At 39.9% G+C, this 16697-nt stretch overlaps 1 protein-coding gene across 1 annotated transcript in view; it reads right to left on the bottom strand.

The window, feature by feature from the left end:
• Nucleotides 1–16196, bottom strand: part of mcu (mitochondrial calcium uniporter) — a 55685-nt gene extending 39489 nt beyond the window's left edge. Inside the window, exon 1 of the mRNA XM_008322280.3 lies at nt 15823–16196. Coding sequence (XP_008320502.1) covers nt 15823–15942 — 120 coding nt within the window. The 5' untranslated portion in view covers nt 15943–16196. The remainder of the gene's footprint in view (nt 1–15822) is intronic.
• Nucleotides 16197–16697: the final 501 nt, after the last annotated feature.

Raw genomic sequence — 16697 nt, 5'->3', positions numbered from 1 at the left:
ATGGACTGAGAGAGAAGAACAGAGGTGAAGGACTTTCTTTGTCTCGCTCCATGTATGTCTCATGACTACAAATTAGCACAAGGATGATTAATCATGACTTGCCCTCTGAAATAATTATTTATCATTTGAAATAATCAGTAATAATCTAATCTAATAATGGCTTAGTTACACGTTGTCATTCTCATAAACACAACAAATATTTAACGGTGTACAAAGTTTTTTTTTAACACACGAAGTTGAATACCCAAGATTTTACTTTATAGTACATTTCAATTAATTCAACAATTAATTTTGGATTACAACGATGGATCACCCAAAGACGTCACTCTTTTTCCAAGCTTTAATATCAGTTTTTCCTTTATTTGACATTATAAATATAGTTTTCCACAGATTTCCCTATAAAATAATATTCCAAAAAACTATTTTCACAAATAAAAGCTTTTTATAAACACTTCACGCCTGGCTATTATAGGGTTAACTATCCTTCTATATGCATGCATGCACGTGGAATTTGACCTTTTATTTTTGGTGGAGGTACAACTCTCCAACCACTAAGGAAGGTAACCACAGATGAGCTGTAGCTGCAGAGTACAAAACACTCTGCTTCAACTGTGAGTCACTAAATCTTCAGTAAAATTCCATTTTATTTTCACTTAGATACAGGTGCCCGAATACAAAATGGACACATTTATTTATTAGTAATGATCAAAGAGACATGTAAGTTTTGTGCTTGCATTTACTTAAAGGCAAGATGAAAGTCTAGAGTATAATAGTGACAGAATGTCAAAAAAATGCAGCAACAAATAACCTAGTAGAAGAAAAAAGGGAAGTAAGATCAACATACACTCTACATTAAAACAAAAACAGAGTCACTTCACATCTAATAGATTCTTATTCTCTTTATCCTTACGCTGGCAGTGTTGTGTTGTTGCATGTGTCGTCTGAGTAAAGGAAGTAGTTTCTTACAACAGCCTGCTGCAGAGTAAACACGCCTCTGGATGACAGGTGTCTGCACCTTACACACTGTGTCTCAGTGGGTCGAGTCAAACGACAGTATTAATCCAGGCTTTTCAACCAACTCACCAAACATCCAGTCTAGTGACTCAAAAACACTGCAGCTCAGCTTTAACAATGACTTAAGCCTGAACATAAATCAACGTTCCTATCATGTGTTTCAACTATGTGCTCCTGCTGCATCTCTCAGTCACTGCTGTCTTTTCCTACTGTAGTTCAGTGTCTCAACCCCTCTTATTGGTAGTTATTGGTAGTAGTGAAGTAGATTGACAGTGTCAGCAGTTTGAAGGTACTTTAACGTCAGGGATGTAGAGGCCTACAGTGACCAATGCTACTGTCTTGGATTTGTTGTGTGTTAATAGTGTAAAACGTCAGCTGGCAATATTAACCAAGCAGAAATTTAACATGTTTTTATCTCTGTATTTTTTAAGCTTGTCGGCTCAAGCGATATTGTTTGCATCAAATGAAGTGATGTAGGACACAGGAGTGTATATTTTTACATCAGTGTTATGCTCAGCAAACCACAGCTGTTTGCATCTCTTTCTCTGTTTGGAATTTAAAATAAGAAGTGCTCTGAAATGTGTTTTGAGGTGAGAACAGATGTTCTGTATATGAGATACAACTACAACTTCAAAAGTCAAAATGCAAAATGACCAAGAAACAGAAACTTGACTTTTTATGACTGGCAGATGTTGAAAACTACAAAGGGAAGCTAAAGGTCATGTCAATCCTCCACAAGAAATATTTGATATTTTTCACTATTTTGATTCAAAGGTAATGTGAAATTCAGAAGCCTTTCTTAGGTTAATCAATAATTTAAGAATAGAAGAGGAAGTGCCCCAGCACCTGCCTGTGCATCACTGTATAACATCTATTCTGAGGAGCTGCCTGAATAGAAGCAGGTGAAGAGAGCAGAGAAGTGCAGTGGGCTGGCAGAGTCTACTTAGTGAATGTCTGAGAAATGTCCTGTACCATCCTGATAGATGAAGACTGTCCTCCTGAAAAACACAGCCCATGAAGCCTAATACAGCCCCATTTTATATTTTATTCTTACTCATCAACCAGGACTTAGAGACATGACAATAGATATTGGATGACAAAATTAAAACGTCAACCTTTTACAATATGCTTTAATTTTGAAGGTGATGCAAAATACATTATTTTTACTGTAAGATCCCAGTTCTCTGAGTTTTAATGGGGTATTTTGTGTGTATACGTGTATGATCAAAAATACATATCACTTTATTTTCAAGCCACTCAATTTCATCCAAAAAATGCAATACCTTTAGTCAAACCAGTTTGGTTTCTCCTAAGAAGTACAGCCCTGACAAATGGCCATGAAATCTGAATACATACAGTAGCTAGCCTCACTTGAACCAGATTATGCTTTTAGACAATGGGTCTGTTGCTCTGAATGCCAACAATAGCTGTCTCCATGGAAATGCATTCTCCAAGTCTCCTCTCCACCATTTACATCACACTAATTACAGAAATAACAGAGAAGTGGAAGTGATGAGTATCTATATTCTAGGAATAGAAAGGTCTGATATCTGAAGGTCTTTTCTTTATTTGGATTAAAGGCCTGCACGAGTACATACACGGACAAGATATAATGTGAACACAGCATGGTCATCGCTAACCTTCTCTTGCAAAGGGTCATGGGACTCGACAGCCCAGTGCCTTCTGACCTCCATCTGAGAGGTGGAGACCAACCTGCGTTTCAGAGGTTAACAACAGGGTTTCTTTCTCAATGCGACAACAAAGGAAGCATGTGCACGGACACTCACATCTACAAAATAAATTTACATCTATTAATGGCTAACACAACCAGGCCAGACCTGTTATACAACAAAAAACTGGACTACTACAGAGGCCCGTAGAAAGGTGGTGTACATTTCAGTCATTTTAATCTGAGGATTAGTCCAATGACCAAAACCGTGTCTGAAACAAAGATTTTAATTTGTGCGTAAATTCACTGTTGAGGAGTAAAATAGTCAACACATAAGAAAAGAAAAACCCAAATGACATTAACTTAAATGAAATGCACACGTTTGATGGTCTCAAACGGCAGCTGTGCCTCGTAGATGAGCCTGGACAAACAGCATGGCGTTAACTCAACGACCGAGAACAATTACAGCTGTCAGATTTCATTAGAAAATCCACTCACTTTTAATGAGTCACCGTCATCTTGTTCAAACATTAACACCAAGTGCTCCGGTTGTTGCCATTAAATACCTCGTCCGAATTTAATGACATAACACGAATGCCAGTGAAATGTTTGGCGCTCTCTGATCCCAACAAAAAAAAAAAAAATTAAAGAAATGTGTCACGCTGTCACACCAGAGATCTCATCAAGTGTGGATTAAAGAGCTAGAGCTATTTACAAAAGCAATTTATTTACTGGAGGTGCCTTTGGGCAAAACTGAGATTGTATCTCTCGCACATTGTCTCCACTAAATCTTTACTGACACACATACGGGAAGACAGACCAAGGCTTGTACATAGTGAAATGAATGACCCAGGCTGAGTGTTCCGCTGTCATGATTCAGACTTGTTCTGGGTCAAACAGAACGACTACGACTAAGGTAATCAATGCAACATCAAGCACAAATCCTGCTTCACATAGTTAAAATCCAAACCTGAATGTGTGAGCAATCCTCAAATACAGGGCACACATGCACAATGTCACTTAAGAGAGTGTCTGGTCAGGTTCTCTAGTCCATAGAGAAAATACCTATAAGATGACAGGTTGTTTTTTACTGGGGCTCCAACCAGCTGAGGCAGCAAAAAAGAAAAGCCTTAGCAGTCATAGTTGACCCTTCCTGCCACTTGTCATGGTCGGTGGACGACCCCATTGCTTTCTATAGCAGTGATGTGTATGCCGTGGCTCCAGCCATTGATCCACTTGCGCTGATACACGGAGTTAATTAAAAGAAACAAGACTCAAAGCTCAGAGCTGTGATTCATTTAAACCTGGCAGTTAAGCACTCAGCAGAGACTTGCCTCCTTTCAAGAGGAAAATTAGAAAGTATAAGTAGACGGTGCATAACAGAGCAAAAATACATGCACACAAATTACACACACAAAAATATACACTTGTTGTGGCCCGAGGCATGTTTGTCCCGTCTTCTGGTTCATTTAATCATTATAAATAAGACAATGGGACTTGAGGGCTTAGAGTCCACTGTTGGTCAAAGATATGTTTCCCCCTCATCCCCCCAATAGTGAATCACCACTGTGTCTTCCATGGCTCTGCTACAATCTAGGTAATTACAGTGCAAAATATTGGCGGCCAGGCCGAAACAGAGAGTCCTGTTTTCTCGGGCTCATTGACTCCCTCAGATGTGCTCAGAGTCTGATCAATTCTGGTTAAGGTGCAGTCCTTGACTTCAGCTGGTGTAATGAGGCAGCCACAAGCATCATTCAGAAAATACTGACGGCTCCATTTCGGAAGGCTGATATTGGACAGGTTGAAGGAAAACAAAACAGAATTGTGAACTCTTATGAGTCAGCATAAACAGGCCTTGAAGCGTCTGGATAACAGCAATTCTTGAAGTATGTGTGGTTTGTGGGTGGCAGCCTTCCTGTGCTCTGTCAAGACCATTTCTTTGATCGTCTGCCAGGCAGCCAAGTGTTTCCGTCTGCCCTCAGAGAATTCTGGTACTGCAGCTCTGCACCTTTACATCTTCAGTGAACATGAAAATGTCCACACACCCCTTTTAAAATAACATCATATCTGGAATTTTTTAAATATATTTCTGTCCATTTTTATACAAACAAACAATCTTAGAAAACAAAGCATGATTTGCTTTGGGGCTGCCTTCAGTTGGAACTTGCACTAGAAAAAGGAAATTGTTGCCAGCTACAAAATCATTTATTTCACAAACCACAAACTTCACCATAACACAAATATTAGTCTATGATGTGTAAACCAGCCATTTGAATTATAGGTCAAATAAAAATATACTTTTGAGTTGAGATGATAAATGACACATTTGGACATTTGTTTTTAAAGCAGTAGGCAGCCTGTTTGGCATCTAACCGCCTTATACAAATCTCACCACAGTGAACTCCACACAAGGATGATGTCACAGCTCTCCTTACATCCTGTTTAACCATGACCAGTAAAGCCCTCATTTCCCTGGAAACCTACAACACAGTGAATTTTTCTTTCACTACACAGATAAACACTGAAATGAAGGCTGACTTCTTTCAGCAGAGCACTGCCCCCATCTGTCCTCTGCATCGCACGGATCAACCCCTCAGGGGAGACACCAGGTCCAATTTTCTCAAATCAGTGTGACCAAAACAGTGTAACGAACGTGAAAATGTGAAGCTCTGTTGTCATTAACCCCATGCATCGATCTAGCAGGAACCAAGGGAATACTCATGAGCTTGTGTGTGAGGGGGTGTCCAACCGATTAGAAGGATAACGGCCAAGTTTAAGGTTGCAAAAGTGTTTTTTGAAGTATTGTGCAAATTTAGTCTCCTTCACACAGATTGAAACTGAATATATCAGAGCTTAAGCAGATTTGTTTGACCAGCGGGGATGTCTAAAGAGATCTATTTTTGCACTGCAAATAGGTAATCCTGCCATTTGCTTCAACTGGTTTAAGTAAGAAAACAAGAGCTTCAAATGTTTTTGTCAACGTCTTAACATGTAAACACTTATGTTATGAATTTGGACGGTGCTAAATATTTGAGTGTGATTGAAGCAAAAATGGGTGGAAGCAGTCTTAAATGTCAGTACCCTGGTGGTTGCAGGCACGGTCTGTTTATACACTATTAAGCTTCTGTGAGTCAATTTTCCAGGAAAAGAATAATTGCTTAAAATGTTAAAACTGGAGGTTGTGTTTTTTGAGATTACCACAATTTCTTATATCCATCATAACACACCCCACTCCACATTTAATTGACTACTATTAGTTGCCATTTGGGGCAAAAAATCTATTAATCAAACCCTGAAGCTGACCTAGGTAGCATCATTACATCAGCAGTAATCTTGTTGCCTCACTTTTACTATTCCATTATTCTTACAATAATGCAATCCATCTTTGTTGAGAGAGGCCTTAAGTAGATGGCCCTTGGACTTGCTCTTAAGAAGAAGAGAATATTTTCTGTATTTGTCTCTATAGTTAGGAGGCAAATTCACCAGACTCTCTTGCTGAACAGATGTAGCACTAAAGTATCTGAAAATGGCATGATTCAGGTTTGAATGTATGGCAAACTACCAGAATCACTATCAGCAATTACTGGCAAAATGACTCAGCTGTGAGGAGGACTTGTGTGTGTTTATGAGGGGGCGGTTAAATATTTTAGAAGATCCAGCCTTTGATGCAATAACTATTTCAAGATGATTTTTGGAGAAACTGATGGCATCAGAAAAAAAACACTGAAACACTATAACTGAGAAGAGGTCTTAAAAATATTTCTGTTTTTCCATGAAATCTGCAATAAAAATTACAATATTTAGGGAATATATATTTAAAGTGAAATATATATCTTCGAGGTTTGTACGTGACCTGTTTAAATGTGTATTTATACAAATTCAAAGAGAAATGTCCTTCAGTCATTTGGCCTCTCTGAACATAAATGATTGCAGATCAACGATAATATCAGACTACATTATGGACAGAGCTACCGAGCCAAATGGGTTCCACCTAATAAAGTGTTATAACAAAAAACACACACATTTGTCACAAATAGGATTGTTAGGGCTGTCTGTTTCCCCTTCCTGCTTTGTCTGCTGGGTGGAGTTAGTGTCATCACACTCACCTGTGTCTCTGATTAGTTTCACTCGTGTCACCTGGTGCCGTGGATTTATATACCTCCCTTTGTCTTTGTGGGATCATTGTTTGAGTCTGTTCATGAAAAGTGTACTGGTTGTTTGTGTCAGTTTGTCTGTGTTGTGCCAGGTTTTGGAGTATGGAGTTAATGCCTTGCGAACTTGTGAGTTTGTGTTCTTTTGCAATTTATGATTTTGACTTTTTTGAATAAACTACTCATCCAGTGTTGTTCAGTTTTTATATATATATATATATATAAAAATATTCAGTTTGAAGTACGCCCAATGCTGAGGGAATCCTCACATCATAAAACGCTAACATTGCATTCCTCTGCAACACAGGGCACATTCATAGAGTAAGGGGGAGTTCCAATTAACAGCCACAGCATGTGAGAGAATGACCAGTTTCTTCTGAGCAGCTCTTGTCCTGCCCTGATATGATTCTTTTGTGCTTTTCACTGCACAATTTTATTACCATGTAATTGTGGGAACTGTCCAATTCCAAAAAGTCTTGTTTTCAATTCAATAAAGCAGCACAATGTAGATAAGCAAGTTTGGGATTTTCAAATTAAGAATCTGTTAACGTGTTGACAGAAGCCTTTTCCTACACATAATAATCAGATAATGGTTTTCATTTTTTATAAAATACAAACTAGATCTAATCTCAACTTTCCCAGACATGTTTTTCCTCTGAGATGTTGAAAGGGTAGCCTTACATCTAAATGAGAGGGTCTTACCTCTGAGTGGGAGGCTCTGTACAGAGGAAATGGCAGAAAATTATGAGGCAAATTAAAAATAATTTGCACAATGGCAAAATACAAATGAGCTGTGTGGTGGGTGTCCATGCACCCACCACACAAAGTATTTACTGTTCTTTGTGCCTGACAAAGATTTGGGTGATTGCATTTTCCAAAATAGTGCAATATTTCAAAAAAAGAGTTAGTTGTGCAAATTAAAAGGGCTCTTTATTAATCAAAAGCCTGAACATTTTCATCATATTTTTGGTAAGTAAGGCATGACTGGCCGTGCACAAGCTAAATCTTCCCAGTCTGAAATTTACAGTTATTTGAACCTGCATTGTAGCAGATTTATTTGGCTGTCAGCCTGTTACAATACCAAACCCCAACCTCACATCTAATGGCATGAGTGCCCTGGCTGCTGATGACCTTCAGGTTTCAGCAGCAATTTCACCTGCCCTCCTGGCAGAGGACAGCATCAGCTCAATGTCCCAGAAATGAGAGGGGGTAACCAAGCGTTGCAGCCATCCATCAACACATTACACTCATCGGAGTGGTTTATTGTCCTTTGCAAATTTGACTGAAGACATGCTGGGCCACAGAGAAACACAGGAAGCTGCTAATTAGTCCATGCTGGACAGTAGAGGCCCAGCAGCCATTTACATTTAAAGGTCTAAAGTACTAATAGGAAATTGTCCAACACAAAAGACTCCTCCATGGTAACGCCACCGTATTTCCATGACAAAAAGCCAAGTACTGATGATGGGGTCTCTTAATTGAAGTACCAAGATAAAAACGGCCTATTTTAAAAACGGGCAGAGACTGAAGGACACGACAGAAAGTGGAACACGGTCTTCAGTAAATGTTAATTGAAAATTTTTCACCTTTCCAAGAAAGTCCTTTTTCACCACAGGGCAAACAGCTGGTGAGCGTGAGAAGGTTTATTGTGCTGAGCAGGTGCTGTAGTGAGATGCTCTCCGACAGCTCAGGGAAATTAGTTGAGGAAAGCACATGGGAAAAGACTGCACGTGCTAGCATATGTCATAAGGTATAAAAATGGAAAGGAAGAGGAAGGTTATGTCTCTCCATGTGTATAAAAATGCACAAAAAATTGTGAATCATATAGTGACTAAATTCAGAACTGTGGAGGGGGCCTGGGTAGCAGGTAAAAAAAGTCTAAAATGTTGTAAAGGACTGATTGCGTTTTGTGTATGAAGGCCAACAAATGTAAAATAATGATTTCATAATAATATGATAATGATTTTGTAATAACGTATTTCTCACATTGCATACCAGCTCAAGATGAAAGTCACACATTTTACATGTCAACCTCATCCTGGCATACAGTAAGGGGATGTGAGTTTTAGTCAGAGCGAAATGGAACAGAAAATGATGTTGAACTAGTCAGTGTTTGTGAAAAGACAGTAGAGCTGGATCTTTGAATTCACCAGTCTATCTGTGTTTCCCATCTCACATATGGTCATGAGCCGTCAACCATGATGAAAATGGATGAAACTGTGAGCAGAAATGGCTGAAATGAGTTTTCACTGCGGGGTAGCTGAGCTTAGTATTAAACATAAGCTAAGGAGCTCTGACACCAGGGAAGGACTCAGAGAAGACATCCTCTACAGCTGGTAAGTGATACAGACATGTGGTCAAGATGTCTTTCGAGATGCTTCCCTTGGAAGACATTTCATGCATGACCATGGCATGCTGGAGAAATCACACCTCCCTGTTGTCATTCTCTAAGGAATTGTCCCACAGGGATTGGTGGGAGAAGCGGTGTTTGCCTCCTTGCTGAAAATGTTGCCTGTGGTTTTATCAAAGAATAAACCTCAGCTGATACTGCAGACTAGACTCCTCTTACAATGACATCCCATAGACTGTAAGGCCCTGCAACACAGGGATTACTACAATTGAGACATTGGCATTGACACCTCAAGATGCTGTATGATGATGTACTAAAACCAAATGTTTAATATTAATAATGAAAACTAAACCAATGACACAGGACAGGTTCATTTCACCTAAAATCAAATCTGATGGATGAGATTAATATCACTCTCATAAGATGAAAAGAGGTACTGGTGCTGGTTCAACAGTTACAAGGAGGCCGTTTGGATAATGTAAGGCATGTTTTACACAAAATGTGGGAAACTGTATTTTGTAAGTTTGAAAAGTTCTGTTAGGCAACTGGAACATGTATTTAGTAAATTAGAGCTCATCACCGTTACAGTCTCAACACCTTTACACTCATGTAAGATGCAAAATTCTTGTTAAGTACTTTCGTAAGATGACAAAAGTACAAAAAGGTCACAAAAGTAAAGTGAAATGCCCAGAAGAGACCGAAAATGATTCACCCCAAGTCATCAAGATGGTAATAGGTAAGAGCTGCAAATGGCTCCAATTTACATAAAAGGCATTTTTTTACAATAAAGGTCTCATTTTGCCATGTGTTCATTATCAAGTAACAAAAACTCCTACAGTAGGAATTTTAGTAATACTGCAAAGAAATATCAGCACACAGACATACACCTATACTTACACTATATGTACAGCACAGTAAATACATATATACTGCATACAGTACAGTAGTACAGTAGTAATTAGTATAGTCTAATTAGATCCATTTTACTTAACTTAACGATTAGTGGGAGGGTAAAGGATCAAACCAGTGATCTTTCTGGAGTATGGTGGCAGCAGTAACCACCTCCATACCATTTGGTCTGTTTGTATCACATGCGATGTCAACCTGTCAAATTGACATTTCTTCCACTGATCCTTTGCACAAATAACATTTGAAAGCAAACAGCTTTGGTAATGGGACACACTGCACATCCATCAACATAGAAACAACAAAGCCTAATTTCTAGGAAACCAATCACAACAGCAACTTTAAAACAAATCAGAGTCACAGGTTGTGAATAGGTTGGATCAGTTTTGAACTGATATTAATTTTAAGAAAGACCAGGTGCAGGCGTTCTTTAATCTTAAGAAAGACCAGGTGCAGGCGTTCTTTTATTTCCTGTTTATTTCTCCAATGGCTTTTTATCTGAATTACACAAGTCAGTATTCTACCTAATAAAAGATTATTTCAACATTACTGGGAATAGAACAATTTCACTAAAGCTGACCTACATGGAAATATTGTATTGTTCTGAGAGTCTCTGAAGTAAATATGAGTCAGTGTGACATCGGACAACAAATCAATATTTCATTAAAACCATCAATAGCAGCGAAATAGCAGAGAAATTTATAGCAAAAACTCCCATGAGAGGCTTTTCTTACTTGTGATATTCACAGTTGTTGTTTGATATTATTTTACACAATGTTCACTGTAAATAATCTTAGTGGCATTAAGACTGAAGCACATCATAAATCAGTTCACTCATAGTATATCTAGTGCGGTTGTGTATGACTGCACCCAACTGGTCAATACTGCATGCTAATACTAGCATGATATACAGTCTAAAAGGAAAACATAGGCTACAAATAATCATTTTTGTCATTGATTGAAATTCTATCGCATCACTCTGCCTCATATAACCTTGCATAAGGAATCCCTGAAGAAAACCCAAATCAATTTTCTTAAAGAAAACCCTTCTTGATTGCACTATATGTCCATTAAAACTATCTTTGTGTGCAGAGCCTGAGCCAATCATGTGAAAAGATGGAAAAGAACAGCTGTGCTGAGCAAAGATTATTAAGATTTCTATCTGGCAAAAGTATCAAGCACATCTGATGGAATTGAAGGGACAGACTTGCAGGTCATCACCATGAACCTCTATTGTCATAAACAATCAGTCTGGCTCCCACATATGAATGCCATCACCTACAATCCACAGAGTAGAATTCACCACACCTGTCAATCATCACATCTCAGGTTGAAGGTGAAATCATTAAGGCAGAACTGCATCCATTTAAAAAAAACTATTTGTCTTTCCCTCTTCACGCAGGTATGCAAGGAGTTGCAAGTTCTCAGAAAGTAAAGGATCTTTACTCACATTTAACTGTTAGCAGGTAAATGTGAGTATTGATCCTTCAAGGGGCATTTTCCTTTGGATACTTTGGTCTTTTTCAGATTCAGAGGGAAGTCAAGGTTACAAACCTGCTTCTTTGCCTTGTCCTAAATACTGAATCAATGTTTAAAGGAATTAAAATCCCACACCTTTTAAATTCGAAACATTTGTCTCACAAACTCTAGACTTACCCTGACAATAAAATGTGAGATTGTGAATGCTTGCCCTTTTGGTTTTTTTTATAAGTAATATATTTATAAAAGCGGCTGTGCAGAGAGGTTTATCTATCAATCAATCAATCAATCAGCCAACCATCTTATCACCTTCAGCAGGCAGCAGCCCCAAGCAGCAGACACTTTTATCACACTAATCCGGGTAACTTCAATGGTGAGCCTGTCAAAGCAGCAGGGATAAATTAGTTTACGCCAACGCTAATTGGATTTAAAGCCGGGAGTGGGCTATGAACTCCTGGCCTCGAACACTGAAGTGAACAACTTCTGTGTCTACAACCAACATGATCAACAGCATTAAGGCAATTGTGGTTGATTGGTCACTTCAGTAGCATTGTGCGGTCTGTCAGGTCTGTCAGTCACTTTATGGCTCTGTGATCATCAAACTTACCATTGAGACCAGGACAACTGATAAAAATTTGTCTGCCTCTGGGATTTCTGCAGCTGCTTAGCAAAATCATATGGGACACTTTAAAACATCATGTACCGTAACTGCTACTACTGTCTGTTTACCCAGAGCTTTGAAGTCCACCCCATGTCTTTTTTAAATGTGTACTGTGCAAAGTAGATCTGTGCAGATTATGAATCATACAGGGACACACATTAAAAACACCTGGACTATAAGTAGTCCTTTGGAGTCACTGTTTTACATGAACTATGTTAGCTGGACTTAAAATACTTGTTAATAATTTATACAGAGATGACTTAAATAGCCAAATATCATATGACACCTGGCTATTGCAGATAAGATTCAAGACATTCCCGCATGCCATTGATTTCTTGGCCACGCTTGACTGTGCACATGTTACTACTGCCCCTCAGGTCTATTTAGCCAGTGGTACCAAAATCAACACGTGATTGCCACATGTTGATTTTGGAGCTTGGAGCATCTAGATCAAACAATGACGCTCTCTGCACTCAAATAACAGCATAACAGGATCCAAACCACGTAAAGTGTAAATGTGATCGTCATTTTTAAAACAAGCGTTGTATGCTAAACACAAACCTATGGAAATTACAAGTATCATTCCACTATTCTTTATCACCTACTATGTCTAACTGTATTCTTACTATTTATTATTGTTTATTACTATTTATTGATTGTTGTTCGACTGACTCAAATTGTAAGTCACTTTGGATAAAAGTGTCTGCTAAATGTGTTGTAATAAAAAATTAAAATCAGATCAGAATTGGCTATAAACTATTTGCCATCGTCTGCATGAAGATCGTTTTCTTCCAGCTTTTATATAGGCATATGTTATATGAAAGAACAAGATCGGAACCTAAAGCCAAAAATCAGGACACTGGTAGTCACTGCTGTCCTTTACTTGTCCTGAGTTCACAGTGAAGTCAATTATTTTTGTTGGACTCCAATAAAAATGAATCACTTTGCTCGCTCCGTGGATCCCACTTCAGTGTGTAATTCAAAAACCATCTACAGGAGCAGATTATTCACAATGACTCAACTCTTCTGCCACAATTCAAGACGTGGCTTTAAATATGACAGCTGACTCAACAAGCCTCTGGTGCAGGTTAAACGAGTGTCTCCAGAGCCCACAGTCTGCTTTGGAACCCTCGGGAGACGACCCACCACAGCTGCAAGTCTGTGTACAGCTTGAAAACAGGACTCCAGACAACATATTTGTGTCTTTGGACAAAACATGTCCTTCTGAGCATATGCAAAATAACAAACACTGAGTTGAGAGTACGTGTCCTACTGCAGTATTAAAGACCAAAGACTAGAAATGGAGTTGCCACACTGCAGTGAGGGACTTAACCAATGAGTAAAGACTTGGCTGTCACATAGTAACGATGCAGCAATGGAGGCTGCAGCAGCAGTGCGATGCATTTAGAGACAATATGACAGAGAAAAAAGGACTCAATCAAAATTCAAAAAGGCCAAATTAACAGAGCTAAAGCTCAAACACTGCCTTATTTATTCAAGCTCCCTTCAGTTTGGCCAGGAGTACTATTTTGTCAAAAGTCTAATGAATCTCTGGCTTGGTCATATGAGCGTAGCTACTGTTTTTTGTTATCACAGATCACTGTAGGCAAAAGCCACAGGGGACAATTTGGAGAAAAAGTGTCTGTTTTGACAAGCAATTTAAACTCCGTGGTGGCCTGTTTCACAGAGAGGCTGTCAAAGCTATGGTTTTCACAAGGTCAGTTGCCAGTCTGTAGTGTGTTTGCACAGAGGAGGATTAAAAAACAAATACACAACACGAAAAAGAAAACAAGGTGTTGGCAAGAGGAAAGATGTGGAGAGATAGAATGTTAAAGAAGGCAGATCACAGTAGAGACTACAGCAGGTCTTCCTCGGCTGCAGAGGACAGGTCGTTTTGTCCAGGGCTGCAGTCACTTCCTCATTCTTTTCATATTCAGGTCCATCCTGCAGTTGTTGTAAAAAGGCTCAGGGTTTGATCTGCAGAGGCAGGAGCGACATGTGTAATGGCCATAACCACACTTCCGTTAAGCCGCTCGTCTTACTGTTGTGTGCTATTCTAAAAAGGCTGCACACTGCTATGCCGGCAGCGTAATGAAAGAACGCGGATTAGCTTGCAGGAAAACTCAGGATTCCCCCTGAACTAACACACACATTGAATGGGGAAACACCCAGAGGGAGGGAGGGAGGCTGGGAAGGGAGGAGGGAGGGTGAGGAGAAGGAAGGAAAAGAGGGGAGGTACAGGCAGGCAGAAAGGCAAGCAGGCTGGAGACTCTGACATCATCCACATGTAGGTTTTCCATGTTGCTTCAATGTGTGTGTGTGTGTGTGTGTGTGTAGTCCTATTTGTCCATTTCAGAGTAGACCACCTATACCGTTCATTTTTGATTTGTTGAAGGACCAATCCTTGGAATGGCCACAAAGAGCTGCTCCATAAATTATGGGCACTATATTTTCGAAGCTTTCGTTAAAGTAAAGAGTAATCATTTGAATTATTCCATTATAAAATTAGGGATTTTGTTGGTTACAGTACTGTACGAATGAATGGAGGTTGATGCAGTGTCCCTAAAAATACAGCTGTGCAGGAATGACAGTATTTTTTCCTGCCATAGCTATACTTGCAGGTAATTTTTTGGAGAAAATACTACTGTTTTGAGGACACAGTGTCCTTGTGGTTGTTTCCATTATTACAGTACTTGATCGTTTGTGGTTAAGATTAGAACTATTGTCAGAATATAGTCAGGGCAAGGATTAAAACCGGGTGTACATTTGTAATAATTGTGGATTGCTCATAAATTACATTATAATTATAAGTTAGTGTGAAGAGGGAGAGTGTGTGTGTGTGTGTGTGTTGTACAATAGCACAAATGTAGTTTTCATCCTCACTGTAGTGGGCATGAAGCCAGTATCCTGAGTTTTGCTGCTGCAACACACACACATACACACACACACAAACGGGCTGCAGGGAACCAGTGGTCACACACTGTCTATCCACTGTATTGCAGCTGAATAAAACAAACAAACAAGCAAAATCACACCAACCACACGTCCTGAACACAGATATAAAACAGCTATTACTGTTGGTGGGACGTGTACGACGGAGACAGTCCCAGCGATAAGCTGGACCATAAATTGGACCAACAGCTCTAAAATCGCCCCCTGTCACGTTAAGGGGCAGCAGAGATGCTGATAATGAGGTATTAGGACGACGCCGTGTGTGTCTGTGGAGGCTGATACTGTAAACGGCTGGGCAGCGCCGCCGGACTGTTTGTTGATGCGCTCCACAAAAAACTGCATTGTCAAAAACCTACTCGTCCCAGCGTAGGGTACAACACCCATAGTACAGCAGGCTCGGCCACATACCGTGACTCATCCCGCCCGAGCCTCAGCGATACCAACAAAGAGACATGATCGGGAAAAAAATCTTAAGGCTAGTTAGCGCTACTTCCTTAGCCAGAGCAGCCAACACCTCCTTCTCCTCCTCCTCCTGCACTGCTGCTGCTCTCCTTCCTCGTCCAGGCTCCCTCTGCCTGTCCGCTTCTACACCTCCTCCCTGTGCGCACACACACAACCACACACACGTCCCGGGACTTACCGGTCGTATGTGCTGATGATGTCGCTGTGAAGAGACAAGAAGTGCGGGCAGGCTGCTGGCGGCCACCGCTCCGCTGCTCCGGGACAAGAGAAGGACCGATCTGCACACTTTGGCAGCCATCGCTTTAGTGAAAGCTTGCCGGGAAGGAGACTGCTGCGGGCGGACCGAGACGCACCGAAGGGAAGAGGGAGGGTGGTGGGCGGGTTTGCGGGGCTGGACTTCACATGCGGCTGCATACACATGCCCAGTGTTGCACCAGTTATATACGTTAGATCAAAGCCCCTCTTCACCTACACGAACACAGACCTGTGGCATAAAAACACATTATAAACAAATATAATGTTTATAGATACAGCACATCTACCAGACCCCAACAACACATGTTCTGCACTGCAACTGTGGCTATTAGACTGGTGGAAGTTTTACTGCATACTAGCTTTTAGTAACTGGCCTTGTATTAAGCTATGTTTTAGCAAACTTATTTTTTAACTTCCCATTTACCATTTTGCACATATTTTATCATTAATTCCATATATTTTTGGCTAACTTGAAGCTATTTCTTGCTTCTTTGTGGAGGGATGGAGAATTTTTGCTAGTACACCACATGGGCCACTCATACTGTATGGATCACACAGATTGTTATGGTCTGACAACTGTTAGGATTTTAACCAAAAAATACAAATTCTTGAGAAAGATAAATATCTATAATCAAATGTGTATTGTATATGCAGCCTTGTTTGCTTGGTCCAGATTTCTTTAGATCGAGATCTTTAGTGTGTACAGTTTCTCTTGTCTACTCGTACAGCAATACTCCGCTTTGCTTAGTGCTGACTTTGCCTGTAAGATGTTGGGATGTCAGGAAAGACACGGATACA

This window comes from Cynoglossus semilaevis, chromosome 12 (genome assembly GCF_000523025.1).
Source record: "Cynoglossus semilaevis isolate Cse_v1.0 chromosome 12, Cse_v1.0, whole genome shotgun sequence".
NCBI lineage: Eukaryota > Metazoa > Chordata > Actinopteri > Pleuronectiformes > Cynoglossidae > Cynoglossus > Cynoglossus semilaevis.
The sequence above is the reverse complement of the archived record's forward strand: the minus strand, read 5'-3'. Positions and strand labels throughout refer to the sequence as shown.